Source organism: Phaethon aethereus (genome assembly GCF_964289735.1).
Source record: "Phaethon aethereus genome assembly, chromosome: 18".
Taxonomy (NCBI): Eukaryota; Metazoa; Chordata; class Aves; order Phaethontiformes; family Phaethontidae; genus Phaethon; species Phaethon aethereus.
In genome coordinates this window covers 6,002,495-6,015,735 of record NC_138594.1, presented here as the reverse complement: position 1 = coordinate 6,015,735, position 13,241 = coordinate 6,002,495, and the positions used below count along the sequence as shown (strand labels likewise).

The 13,241-nt window shown below is 61.1% G+C and overlaps 1 protein-coding gene across 1 annotated transcript; it reads right to left on the bottom strand.

Annotated features, from left to right (window-relative positions):
• Nucleotides 1-514: 514 nt before the first annotated feature.
• CYGB (cytoglobin) lies at nucleotides 515-13,027 on the bottom strand. Its single transcript, XM_082008036.1, has 3 exons — nucleotides 12,556-13,027; nucleotides 1,568-1,799; nucleotides 515-964 (listed from the first exon to the last, which is right to left on the bottom strand). Exons 1-3 carry the CDS (start codon nucleotides 12,696-12,698, stop codon nucleotides 800-802), a joined length of 540 nt encoding a protein of 179 aa, XP_081864162.1. The 5' UTR covers nucleotides 12,699-13,027; the 3' UTR covers nucleotides 515-799.
• Nucleotides 13,028-13,241: the final 214 nt, after the last annotated feature.

Here is a 13,241-nt window from a genome sequence, read left to right as displayed (position 1 = left end):
GTCTGCCGCAGGGATCCCACCTACGCGCCGCGCTCCGAGCCACGAGGGGCGGCAGCCCAAAGGCATCCCCCCTCCTTCCCCGCTCTCTCACGCTGGGGGAGCACGTCTCGCCCACCCCCTCGCTCCCCCAGCCCCGGAGGGGTTGCCACAGCCAGCCAAGGAGAGGGACTGTGGGGGACGGGAGAGGCGAGGGCTGCTGCTGGCCCACGGGGCAGGGTGATGGGCAGCCAAGAGCAGCTCTGGCCGCAGCCTTCAGCCCATCGGGTGAACGAAGAAAGTGCAAAGCAAAGCGTTTTCGGTGCCAGCCGGGCAGCCGGCGGTCCCCATAAGCATGACGTCCCCAAAAGCAAGGAGCCAGGTTTACCCAGGGGCTTTGCGTGGAAAATGAGGGTCGTGTCGTTCGTCAGCAAACGGGGCTGCACGTCACTGCTGCGAAGCAGAGCTTGTGCAAGGGACTTTGAGATGGTGCAAGCGAGGTGCAGGATTTGGGAGGTGGTGATGGACAGGCCGGGACGGTAAGATGGAGCCAACAAGCAGCGCTCTCCCCTCACGCTCTGCATCCCCTTCCAGTGTCCCCTGCAACTGCTTCACCCCGACCCACCCACACCCTTCCTGATTCTATTTGTTTGGCTTATGTTGTTTGGTTTTAAACCCCATGGAGATCAAATTGTGACTTGGCAGCTAACAGAGCTGGCCCTACCGGGCTCCCCAGACTGAGCGAAGATCTTGAGAAGAGACCAGAGTGAAGTCCTGGGGTGAGCGAAGCCCTCCCCGCCCCTCGCCCGGCCCCGCTGGCCGCTCACAGGGTGGCGGTGGGGTACTGCGCCCAGCCCACCTCCTTGTACGCCGCCGTCACGTGGGTGTAGATGAGGGTCTTCATCTTGGTCCAGGCGCCGTGCACCTCCGGGGTGAAGTCGTTGGCGTATTCTTCAGCAATGACCTCCAGCATGACGCCAGTGAGTTTCTGGAGGGAGGCGGACAGCAAAGGGTTAATAATTCTCCAGGGAGCAGCTAAGAGCAAATTTAGCTTTTTTCCTACGAAAATAATTCGATCCTCCTGTTGAGCTCTGGGAATGACAACCCTCTGCAAGACAGACCGACCTTTGGGAGGTCTGTCGACACCCCAGGGAACAGACGGGGCAGGTAACCAGCCTGCCCAGGCAGGGGGGAGGCTGAGACCCTGGCACGATGGGCTGCTGCTGGCAGGTTCAAGCATCTCCCTAATTTGGGCACCTCAAATTATTTAGTCCCTTCCATCAGGCTTGATTTCAAAAGAAGGAACATAGAGCCACAACCATGCCAGAGGGGCTACAGGCAGGAGGGTTTCCCTGGGCAGGGCAAGGTATTTCGATGCTCCAGCGCTGGCTGCATTTGGGAAGGGTGGTCTGCGTGGGACATCCTCGCAGTGGGACACTGCGGTCACGTGGGGAGCAACACCCACGACCAGCCAACCTCCTCCGGGCAAGGACAGGCAGCACCAGCTCGCCACGGCTCCCTCTCTCCTGCCCTCTTCCTCATTTCTAAAGTATCCCAGGGATATTTTTTTTTTTTTGCTCCCATCCTTTACCTTAAAGTAGACGGGCTCCACTTTGTGCTTGAGGGCATGGGCCTTGCCCACCAGAGCCAGAACAGAGGAGACCTTTTCGGAGTCGTTGAGGTTCTCCACCACAGTGTTAATGGCACCCATGACCCGCCGAGCATGCTTACGCAGCTGCAAGCTCCTCTCCATCTCCAGCGGGTCCTCCATGTGCTTGAACTGGCTGAAGTACTGCTTGGCCGAGGGGAAGTTGACAAAAAACCTGCAGGAAAGAATAGACACAAAACACCATCAGAAGGGTGAGAGCAGGCTGAGATATTAAAGCAAAGCAGGGAGTGGTGGAGCTGCTGGAAACCACCCCCTTACATCCAACACAGCCGGAACTGCTTTTCTCTTTGAATTCCCCAGGAGCCGGGGCATTCAGCTGCCTAAAAAATCAGGTTAAAGCCCTTCTCAGCAACCTTGCCTATCTGCTACAAGGCCATCACAGCTGGATGTTCGTCTAGAAAGCAGAGGCAACACAGAGCTCTTGATACCCAGAAACTGCGCCCAGGCGTGCCAGATGCCGTATACGTGCCCACACACATCACAACACTATGTCCTATCTCAGAGCGGAGGAGTCGAGCATGAAAACCTCTCTTTAACCCAGCCAGCCCCTCCCTGCCCCGCTTCCCCAGTCCCACAGTGGTTTGCTGGCCCCGCGGGCTGTACTCCTGCATCGCCACCCAAAACAGGCTCCCCCTGCCCAGGATACCCCCCCCTTGGGGGGCACCTGACACAGGTCAGCCCCACCAGAGCCCCCAGCAAGTCCCTGAGCTCACGTCACCGCTCGTCTATGCCAGGAGCCATTTCCCCCAGCACGAGGACGCCCCAAGCACCCAGCCGGCCCCCCCGAGGGGCTGAGGACCCTCTTTTCTGCAGGATTGAATCCAGCCCAGTGAAGTGCAGCTGAGGCACGTGAAGCTGTGGTTGCAGCTGATGCGCTGAGCTCCCCGGCGAGTTGGAGGGAGGGGGGGGGTTTGAAGGGCAGAAGGTGACAGCGCGCGGGGCTGGGGCCACTGATGCCAGCATTGCAGCCAGTCACTCTCGGCAGCCGGGGCTGACGCTCGAGTCACGTTAACCACCCCCTTCCACTCGGTTTACACGGGAGAGAACCACATCAGCATTTGCTCCCCGCTCTCACCCAGGTCCCTGCTCCTGGGCCGGTGAAGGATGCTCAGGAGGTGGCAGACGGCTCCCGGGGACATTCCCCCGGCACGCCCGGCTCCAGGCAGGCTGCGTCCTCCTCGCCCCAGGCACCGTCCCAAACCGCGTGAACCCATCCCACCCCTTTTCCCAACCATCGCTGCCTCTCTCCAGATCCAGGTGGGATCCTCTTCCCCGCTCATCGCTCCAGGAATAACCGCGATATCGAGGACCAGGCTGGTTTACCACTTTGTTATCCTCCTTTTCTCCCGTCTTTCCTTCCCCCGCTCCCTCGGCTTGCGAAAGCTCGGGGGCATTGCCAAGGGAGCGGCGCGAAGCAGCGCCTGGAGCGCGCCGCCGCTTCTGTCGCTTCCCCGAGGCATCTGGGACTCATCAGGCGGCCCAGAATAGGTTTCGGGGGTGTGAAGAGTGTGCAGCGGGAAGGGTGGGGGAGGAAGGAAGGTGGAAGGGGGAGAAGAGGTGTTGCTTTTAAAACCCGGAGGGGACCCATGACAAAACTCCTCTTGTTGTGCAGCCTCGCCCCCCCACCCGGCAAAGCTCCTCCTGACACATCTGGTCCCTGTTGGGAGAAACCATTCCCAGTCCCGGCCGCCTCCAGCCCCCGTCGCCACAGAGGTGCTCGGGCCGTACCCTTCAGCTCGGAGCCCCTCAGAGAGGTGGCGGGGGTGGACACCGGTCCCCTGGCCAGAGCCACGCGGGTAGCACCGTTCCCAGGCTTCAAGGCTCCTGCCCTGAGCGTTTCCCAACTGAAGGACAAATGTTCCTCTGGGTTTCAGTGGGACCATTTTTTCCAGCCGCCCCAGCACCCTTCTCCCCCCGTCCCATCCCTCCCCACCTCTGCGCAAGCTGCTGCAGCCCCCGAGCCCGCAGCTCCAGCCCCCCAGCTATCGACAGCGAGCACCCACCGAGGCCGGCCCCGAGGGTTTCGCCATCCCTGCTAGCGGATCTTTCCCCCCTCGCCCTCCGGCTCTGGCGGGCACCCCCCGGGCACGGGGGTGCTGCTGGAGCGGGGGCCTGCTGCCCACAGGCTACCCCGACGCAAGGATGGAGGCTGCCAGCCGGTCAAGGCGCGCCTAAGCCCCCGCACCCCAAACCCTCGGAAGTCACCCCAGAAACCCTATTTGACCTCAGCTCCAGGGCACGATGTCGTGAAGACCCCCAAACCTGGCCTGGGCCAGGCCCTTTCCGCAGAAGGGGTATGGCAAGGGGGGGGGCCGACCCCCACATCCCCCGGAATGGCGGCATCCCCCGCCAAGGGAAGGGCTGCGAGGAGCCGCTGGGGCCGATGCCCTTCGGGAGCAGAGGCTTCGTGCCTCTCCCACGCCATCACCTCCACCTCCCTGCCCCTTCCAGCCCGCTACGCCAGGAGCAAAGATTGATCAAACGCCAAAAACCCCTAAGCTGGCTGAGACCAGGCCAGCAAAGGATCCAAGCAACCGGTCTTCCCCCTTTCCCCCCCACTCCGCAGACCCTCATGGCGACGCCCCCGCGGGAGCCGAGCGCAGGAGAGGGACAAAAAACCCGCAGACCCCCGGCTCACGTGCCCGACCCCGAGCGCTCGCTTTCATCGACGGAGAACCCAAACAGGGGAGCCCAAACCACCTTCCCTTGATGGTGAAAAGCGAATCCATGGCCGGGCAGAGAGCCGCAGCCATCTCTCCTTGGCCAGTGCCTCTGTGCCGGGCTGGAGAAAGGCAGGCGCCCGCGGCAAGAACTTCTGGCCTGGAGCAAATATTTGAGTTGTCGAACCAAGAAAAAGAGGGAAGGAGGCTCGCTCAGTGGTTCTTGTTAATAAACAGAGAAGATTAATTTAACACAAAGGTTAAATATAACCAGAGGAAAGGGGCGGGGGGGAAGGAAGAAGTAACTCAAACAATAGCGAATTAGCAGAGGTGTCAGTCGGGGCTTTTCCATCTACAGAACATTTTTCAAGAATTCAAACATCTCAGGCTCTGGAATTTTGTTGGGTCATTATGCATGTGTGTGCATTTTGGGCTCTTTTTCTTCATTGGGGTCATTAGAAAGACAATATTTACCATTGCATATCACACAAAATGATGATTGATAAAAACCAGATGCCTGCATACCGATCTCATTAGATTTCTTTTTAAGTGATTCCATTCTGCACCCACTAATTTGTACTCTGCAAGCTACATCTGGACCCAACGGACAGGATGTCAGGATTGCTTTTCCTCTCTCTTTTGCCCTTTTAACAACTTTAAGGACACAACCATTCCCAGCAGCAGAGCCAAAGGAAATAATTAAGGTGCAAAACCACTGCAGTCACTGGGAACCTGTTTTTTTGTTCAGGAGAACAAAATCTCCCCTGTCTTCCCCCCTCTCCCCAGACCCTGCAGAGCAAACCCCACATGGAGGAAGCCTTCAAACCCAGCCATCTCCTTCTTTTCCCAGCTGGGAAGAGGAAGGAAGCTGCTCACTTGGTCCCCCTGAGCACCTAAATACTTGACGCTTCACTTACCCCATTTGCAAACTGCAGGGAAAAAGTATTAGCGAGCCCCGAAGCTGCTGGGGGGGCTTCAGCTGAACCCCCAGCCAGCACTGGTAGACTTTTTTCTTCCCCTCCCCAGATTTTTCTACCGATGCTTTCACGTTTTCTCTCGCCTCATCCCTCTACGTGGGAGAAACTCTCTCTAACGCAGCCTGGAGTCTCTCCGCATCCCTTTTCAAACCTCTCCTTCTCGCTCCTTTCTGCTCGGGTGCCTACAAAGCAGCTGATAATGGGTAGGCAGGTGGTGTGTGGTGCTGCTATTTATTATGCTGAGGGCTGTCTCACCGCTTCGCCTGCACGTTCCCCCTGCTCCTCCCAGCCACCTGTAGTCTATCATCCTGTTTTCAGGCTGGGGCAGGGGTGCTGGGTGCTGCCTGTGTTTACAGCTCCCAGCCCAAGGTGAGAAAGGTCTCGGCCATGCCAATGCCACCGCCCAGCAAGAGAGAAAAAGGCAAATCTAACTGGAGTGAGAAGAGGACGGTGCCTGCTGGCCCCCGCAGCGCAGCTTTGCCCACGTCCTCTCTCCGAGGGCTCACGGGTCGGTGGAGGCGGCGGTGGGCAGCATCTCCAGCTCCGGCACGGGAGGGCTGGAGGGAAAAGGGCCAAGCCCCTGGTCCACACACTGATGCTAAATTCAACTTCTACAGCTGAGGGAGAAGAGGTGTAGCTGGCCTTCCTCCAGGCGAAGCCCACGTCCCACTGCAAATCTCGGGAGCAGGGTCCAGCACAACGCTGAGCCGTGCTCGGAGGCCATAACGCCCCGGGCACTGCAGAGCCCCAGGGCAGAGGCACCAGGACACCCCAGTCAGGCTGGGAGAGGACCCAGCAGCAAAGATGCAGCCAAATACATTTGGGCATGAGCTAGCAACCCAGAGGGCACGTCCTGCTCGCTCGTGTGTGCACAACTCGCCCCTCCAAGGCCTCTTTGCTGTTGTCTTCCCCTACCACGTATGTGGATTCAGCCCAAAGCCTCTTGGCTGCATAGATGAAGGGCTAAGGACAGTTTTCATCAGATGAATGAATTAGCAGTGCCAAAGTGGCTTTCCCACACGCCTCCGGTTTCCTACGGCCCTTGCAATCCCCTTCGCTCAGTGCCTTCATCTACAGCATCATCCTCAGCCTCCACATGTGTGTCCCTGCCCTTCTCCGCTGCCAAACCGCTGTCCCTGCCTGCGTCCCTGCCTGCTGGGCGCGAGCAGCATGCAGGGACGGCCACGTCGGCCCTCTCCACCCCACTCCACCACCAGCATCCCCCCTCGCACCCAGCACCCTTCCTACTCTGCCGAGCAGCGCCGGCGTGGCCCGGCAGGGCCCATGGGTATGAGGAGACGATGCTAAAACGTGACTCTTGCCCCCGAGGCAGACGCCCGGCGGGGATGGAGTTTGCTGGAGCCCGGCTGCGTGTCCCCGACCCCCAGCGACAGCGGGGAGGTTTGGAGGTGGAAGACAACCCCCAGCCAGGTGGAGAAGGGGTAACCCAGATTCGCAGGGACGTGGTCCCTGTGCCAGGACCCACCATCCGTCCAGCAAAATCGCGAACCAGATTTTTGCTGGCGTCCGCCAGCGCCTCTCCTCTCCCGCACTCCCGGGCCGATTTCCAGCAGCCCCAGCGCGGCGTTACCATCGGCTCCGCCGGCCGCTGGCCCCCGGCGCTGGGCTCCAGCCAGCCAGCACTTCCCGCTCTCCAGCCGCGCTCAGCGCCTGCCAGCCCGGCGAGGGCTGTCCTCACGTTTCCCTGCCCTCAGCGCCGCTGCGGCTCCGCAGACGGGCGCTCGCCGAGCCGCGTCCGGGGGTACAGCCCCGCTCCGCCGCCGCGGCCTCGTTACCGGAGCCGGTTAGCAGGGTGAAGACTTGGCCCTTGCCCCCCGCTCCGGGGGAGGGATTTTCGGGGCTGGTACCAACACATCCAGCATGTCCTCAGCCGCAGCCAGGGAAACCACCCGGGGACAGTGTTTGACACCCCCGTGCCTTTGCTTCCCTCGGCCGGGGACGTCCTTGCAGCTCTCGGGGCGTCAGGTGGGATCTCGCTAGCCCCCCGTGGCCCACCAGCGATGCACGGGCCGCCCCGGGGCAGGGGACATGCGAAAGGCTCTTCTCGGGTCACCCCGAGAGCTGCTGGCAGCCCCGAGGCCGCGGCTGGTGCGGGATGTGCCGCAGGGATCCCCGTGCAGCCGCCTTGGCCGCGAAGCAGCCAGAAGAGCAGGTTCCAGGTGCCGCGATCAGCGAGCAAACGCAGCCGTACGAAAAGGGGCTGTTTCTAGACAGAGCTCATTAAACCCCCCCTCGCCCCCTTCGTCGCGCGTGGAGGGGGCTGTTGTTTCGGGAAACGTTCCTCGTGCGCGTCCTCGTCAGCGGAGCAGAGTCCTGCTGCTCTCGGGCTCTCCCCTCCAGAAAAACTTCTCGCCAGCTCGACCACAACGATTCGCAAGCGTGTGGCAAGCCGCGGGACGGGGCCGTCGCCGCGCAGAAGGACAACCTTTTCACTGAGCCCTTTTCAAAGCGAGATGCTGCAGCGATGGGATCTCTCTGAGCTGCTTTGCTCTGAAATCTACCTGTCAGCAGCCGGGAACAGACCCCTTTCCTACGGACACCTCCACAAAACACGTTGGCTTTGGGGGAAGCTGCAAATAATTTCTTTAAATGCCATTTTTGGGTGGTTTCAACCTACTTTTTTAGATTCATGTGAAAAAAAAAGGGGGTTCTCCATTGCCAGACTCACCACTCAGGCTTTTTGCTATTTTAACCTAAAACTTACAATAATGTCTGGCATCCAAGGACTGCTTTTATATTTCAAAGCTCTTTGCAAACTCTCTGAATCCAGGTGCGTAGCTCAGACATAAGCAGCTGTTGAAATCTGTGGGCCTGATTCTGCATTGGCAATCCTTTCGCTTCCCCTCCCACACCTCCTGAGAGGGAAAGAGCACATCGGGAGTGATGGAGAAGGTAACAGTTTTGGAAATTTGGAAAGCTGATGGGTCTGGGGATGGAGGGAACAGTGACGGAGAAACCCCGTGGGTGCGGCGCAGCCTGCGGCGCCTGTGGCAGGTTGCGTTGCTTGCGCTTGGCACGGCGTTAGCGCTTGGTGCGGATTTGCCTGGGAGCTAATAGAAACTATCCCTGGGTTTTATCCCCGATGGGATCTCTGCAGTTTTGTGGTCCCACATCTGTGACCGCGGTACGTGTGTGTGGGTGTGGGAGCGGACGCGTGTGTCGGTCAGGACGGGCTGTGTTTTTAGCCCTGGCATATCCCGGGCTTCGTGGGGGTCTGCAAAGGAGCGAGGGTGCCGAGCCCCCGCCGACGCTCACCCCCGCTCTCTGGGTGCTCTCAGCCCCTGCCGTGCCACGGAGGGTGGGCAGCGGGAGGGCTGAGCCACCCGGGGGGTTGTATTCCCCGGCACAGTCTCGGAGCGTGGGGTGTTGGCAAGAAACCATGGCGAGGGCGTTAGAGAGAGGGGGACGCTTGGGGAGCGCGGCCGCACGCTCGAAGGGCCCCTGCGCCGCACAGCGAGGGCTAATGCCGATGCCAGCGCTGCTGAAGGCTGCCCTGCTCCCCTCGCACGCCTGGGCTCCCCTGCGGTCGGCTCTCTGGTGAGGGGTGCTTCTCAAAAAGGACTGATTCCTAAATTCCAGATGGGGAAACTGAGGCACAGCAACAAGCCCGGAGGCGCGGGGAGGCTACGGGCATGCTGCAGCCCCGGGCTCCCAGCCGTGCTGGCCGCCGTGCCCACTTGGAGCGAGCCAGCCGATACGCACAGCCCCAAACGCGCAGGTCGAGGCCCCGGCCCCGGCCCCGGCCCCAGCAAGGGTTAAGGTGGCAGCTGCGAGATGGAGCCTGCAAGAGGCCCCCGAGCTCCCGAGGAGGAAGATGAGCGTGGCGAGGAGACTGTGCTTCCTCCGGCGCGAGGCTCCCCCACCGAGGAAATTGTCAATTAGCGACGTAGTTTTAACCACACAGTGCAGATTCCCATGGTCTGGTGGCTGCTCGGCCAGACGTCCCCATTATTTGTGTTTATGTCCCCTGGGACCCCAGAGGCCCTGCGAGATCAGGACCCCGCCGTGCTGCTGGCAGGACCGCAGGGGTTTGCTGTGGTTTCAAGCACTAGCAGCAGCCACGAGGGCTGCGAACCTGATGTCCAGCTCTGTGCCTCAGTTTCCCCACCTGCAAAGCATGGAAAGGCTGGGGGCGGAGGAGGAGGCTGCTGGGCAGGGGCTGAAGGAGGGGCAGAGGGAGCCGGACGGGGTTCCTGCCGGACGCCGGCACTGCAGCCCTCCCCATCGCTGCCTTTTGGGTGGGCATCGCTGCCTCCCTGCCTCCGCTGTTGAGGCACAGGATCAGGCCCCAGATTCATTTCGATCCTTTATGTCCAGAGGTGCTGCAAACCCCCAGCCCTTCCCTCATGGGAAAAAGTCATTCCCGATCCTCAGCAGCTCCAAAGGGATGGAGAGGAAAGCATGGAGAGACCCTCTGCCGCCAGACACAGGCAACACCCCGGTTGCAACCCCCCAAAACAGAAAGGTGGCTGCTAAGAGATTTGCCTGCTTTTACTGGTCTGCACAGCTGGGCTGCACCCAAGGGGGACCCACAGCCGTGCATCCCCCTCCCCTCTCCCTGGCCACCCTCGTGCACATCACTTTCTGCCTCAGTTTCCCTCACGAGGCGGTGGGCAGCACCAGCCCTGCACGGGTACAGCACGGAGGCTGGTCGGGGCAGCTCTCAGCTCCCGACACTCTGCATGTGCACGCACCCAAAAGCGTGCCGGGCAGGTCAGCTCGCACCGCACCGGCGGCCGCCCGCCGCCCCCTCCCCAGCCCCAACCTCTGGAGCTGCTGAATCATATCTTGGGAAGAGGCTGCCGCCCGCCCGCAGTGCCCGGGCTCCCGGCGGCCTCCACGCATGACCCACTTCTGCCGGCGGCTGATGCCAGCTGGGAAACTCAGCCGGGAGCACCGCGGCCGCCGGTGCTCCCAACCCCAGCCAGGGCTACCCGGCTTTCACCGGGCGGGTGCTTCCCCAGGGAGCTCGGGTTGAGCTCGTGGGAGCTGGCAGGCGCGGCGGGGCTCGGGGCAGCAGCACGAAGCCCTCTTTGGGGACGGGGTTTGCTGCCGGAGGGGCAGCTCGGCCGCCGGAGCCGTGGCACGGTGATGCAGGCAGGTGTGCCGCTCCAGCTGGTGCTGCTGGAGGGGACGGTAGCTCTCCCAGATTACACCACCACCCCTGGGGACGCGCACCGAAAGCCCAGACCTCGCTTTAAGCATCCCAGGGAAGTTCTGGCTGAGGGAGCGGGTGGTGGGTTTAGCTGGGACGTCCCAAGGCATGTGCCATGGCCAAGCATGTGAAGGCTCCCAAGGAGCCGGGGTTCACCGTAGGAGCCAGCTCAGTCCTGCCCTGAGGGGAAACCCCTCACCGTGGTGCCACAACTCTCCCTGGGAAAAAAACCCAACAACTGGACCAGAAACTTCTTCTGGGAAAGTTTGAGTTGGGACCAGAGCTCAGCCCCACCGCCGCACCTCGCGGCCCCTCGTCCCCAGCCCTGCTCCGAGCCCCACGGCTGCACACAGGGACACCGACAGCGGTGTGCTGCCCCGGGTGAATCCCCCATGGCATTGCCACAAGTCCCTCGGTGCCGGACGCGGGCACCCGGCCACCCTCCCTGTGCCCGTGGGCAGGGGGGCAGCCGGCTGCGCTTGTGGACGGGGCCGTGGCATGATCTGGGTGCCAGGCAAGGAGCTGGCCGTGCGCGGCTGCTGGCCAAGCCCCGTGCCGAAGCTCATGGGATGGGGATAAGGGGAATTTTGCATGCCCCAGACCTCTGCCATGTGCGGGCTTCAAAGCCAGCCCGGGTGGGTTTGGTGTCCCCAGCCGCGGGGCTGTCGCACCTCCAGACCACCCCGGTGGGCTACACGGAGCGGGGGGCCGTGGGGAACGGGCTCAGCTGTCAGCTGGGTCTGAGAGAAGGAGACGCTTGAGAAAGAGGCAGAGAGGGGACTCAAATGTCATTTTGGATTCTCTGCGGAGGGGTCTTGCTAGGAAAATCCCGTTGCAGTGCTGGCAGCGAGCCTGGAGGGGAAGCAGCTCCGCTCACCGGCACGCCTGGGGAGCCTCTGCTCTCTGCAGATCCCGCGGGCTCGCGGCATTAGCTCTCAGCCTCTTGGAAAACTTTTGGGTGATTATTAATAAACAGTACGTCCATCCAAGGGTTTCTCCGGGCGCCCACGGTCCCCTGCTGCAGGAGCAAAATGGGAAGGACTCAAGCCAGCCTCCCGCCGGGGGTGCCTGGGATGGGGTCCCGGCGGGAGCCTGAGCAGGAGCTCCCTGCGCTGCCGGTCCCCGGGATGGGTGGTGGGAGCTTCGTCTCTCCGGAGAGCACCTTCGCCGTTTGTCAACAGGTCAGGGCGGGCACCTCGCCTGCCCCTCTCCTCGCCCTGCCCGTCCTCCTCTCCCCTCTTAAATAAGGGAAACGGCCTGCTGGTGCTGCACCCCACCGATACCCCAAACTCCCGGCATCCGCGGGACCCCAGGGGGTTCCCACTCAGCACTTTCCCGGGGCAAGGGTCGCACCCCCGGACAACACAAGAAAACCCACCTGCCTCCGTTCCCCGCCTCAAGAGCATCTCCCCCGTTTCAGGCGCGGCCACGGGGCTTGCGAGCTGCCCGTCTCTGCCGCGCCACCCCACGGCGTCGGGCGACGCTCCGCACCCCGCTCCCGGGGCGGCTGGGCCCCTGTCCCGCCCCGCTGCCCCTCTCTCCCGCCCGCGCCCCCCACCCCCCCATTCCGTGCCAACTTCAGCGCTCTCCTTCCCGCCGACGCGGCCGCCGGAGGGACAGATGGTGCCCTCGGAGACACACCTGCTTGGGTTTTATCTTGGCTCCCAACTTGCATTATTTCACCCGCCAGCCTGCTACGTACCGACGCCATCCGCACGCAGCTAACGGGGGGGGGGGTGTTAAAAAAAATAAAATACCCCCAACCCACTCAAGCCCGGCGCCGCTCTCCTTCCTCCTCCGCCGCCCCCCCGGCTCCGTCCGCGGGCTAAGGTGACCTTTGCGAGGGAAGCAGCTTCCCCCAAAGTCCCCGGCGAGGCTCCCCCCGCTCCCCCCCGCCGCCACCCGGCTCAAAGGTGTGGAAATCAGAGGAGTGCTGTGAAACCCTCCCTGCTCCCAGCCAGCAGATACACCCAGCCAGCTCCCCACTCGCTGTCATTCATTTCAGTTCAGTTATATATATTGTTCTGCCTCTTTCTCAGCTATAAAGAGATTTAGTTGGATTCGCTGCTTCCTTTTTTTTGTTTGTTTTTTAAATACCTGATGAGTATGGAGACCCCAACGTCCTCGCAGTTTGCATATACTCTGCTCCATGTCTCTTGAATAACCTTTTTTTCTGCGTCTGAAATCTCTTCACTTCTTTCCCATCTCTCAATCTCCATTTCTCCCTGGACTTTCTCCATGAAAAACAGCCAGCACGATCCTCCGGGAAGCCAGGAGGAGATAAAGAGAGATGTGTGTGAGCGGGTATATCCTGCGAGAAGAGACAAGGTGTTTGCTCAGCGGCCGTGCGGGTGCTGGCGGCTCTGCCGACGTGTGGATGTATATGTGTGTGTGCGAGCGCGGCTGCCTGTCGGCGTGTTTATATATGTAATTTAAAAAAATATCCCGGAGGTATGATGCATGCGATTAGATTTCAGATCTCCTAGTGCTGTCCATGGCTGTAGTTAGCTTCAGCTCGGCTCGGATGTGTGTGGCTGACTGATGAGGAACTGCCTAAAAGTAAAATATTCAAAGGCATTGCGAGACCAGCCTCTTTACCAATGTGTGAACGTGAGCTCACTTTCTCCCTCTCTCCTCCTCTCTCCCACTCCTCCCTCTTTCCCTTTTTTTTCCTCCCCGAAAGGGAGGGATGAGGGAGATGTTCTGGGCAACATCAGGACGGGGCCGGCGGGGGGAGGTAGGGCTGGAAGGTTTTTTTTTTCAGCCCTTGTAAACAGCTCAGA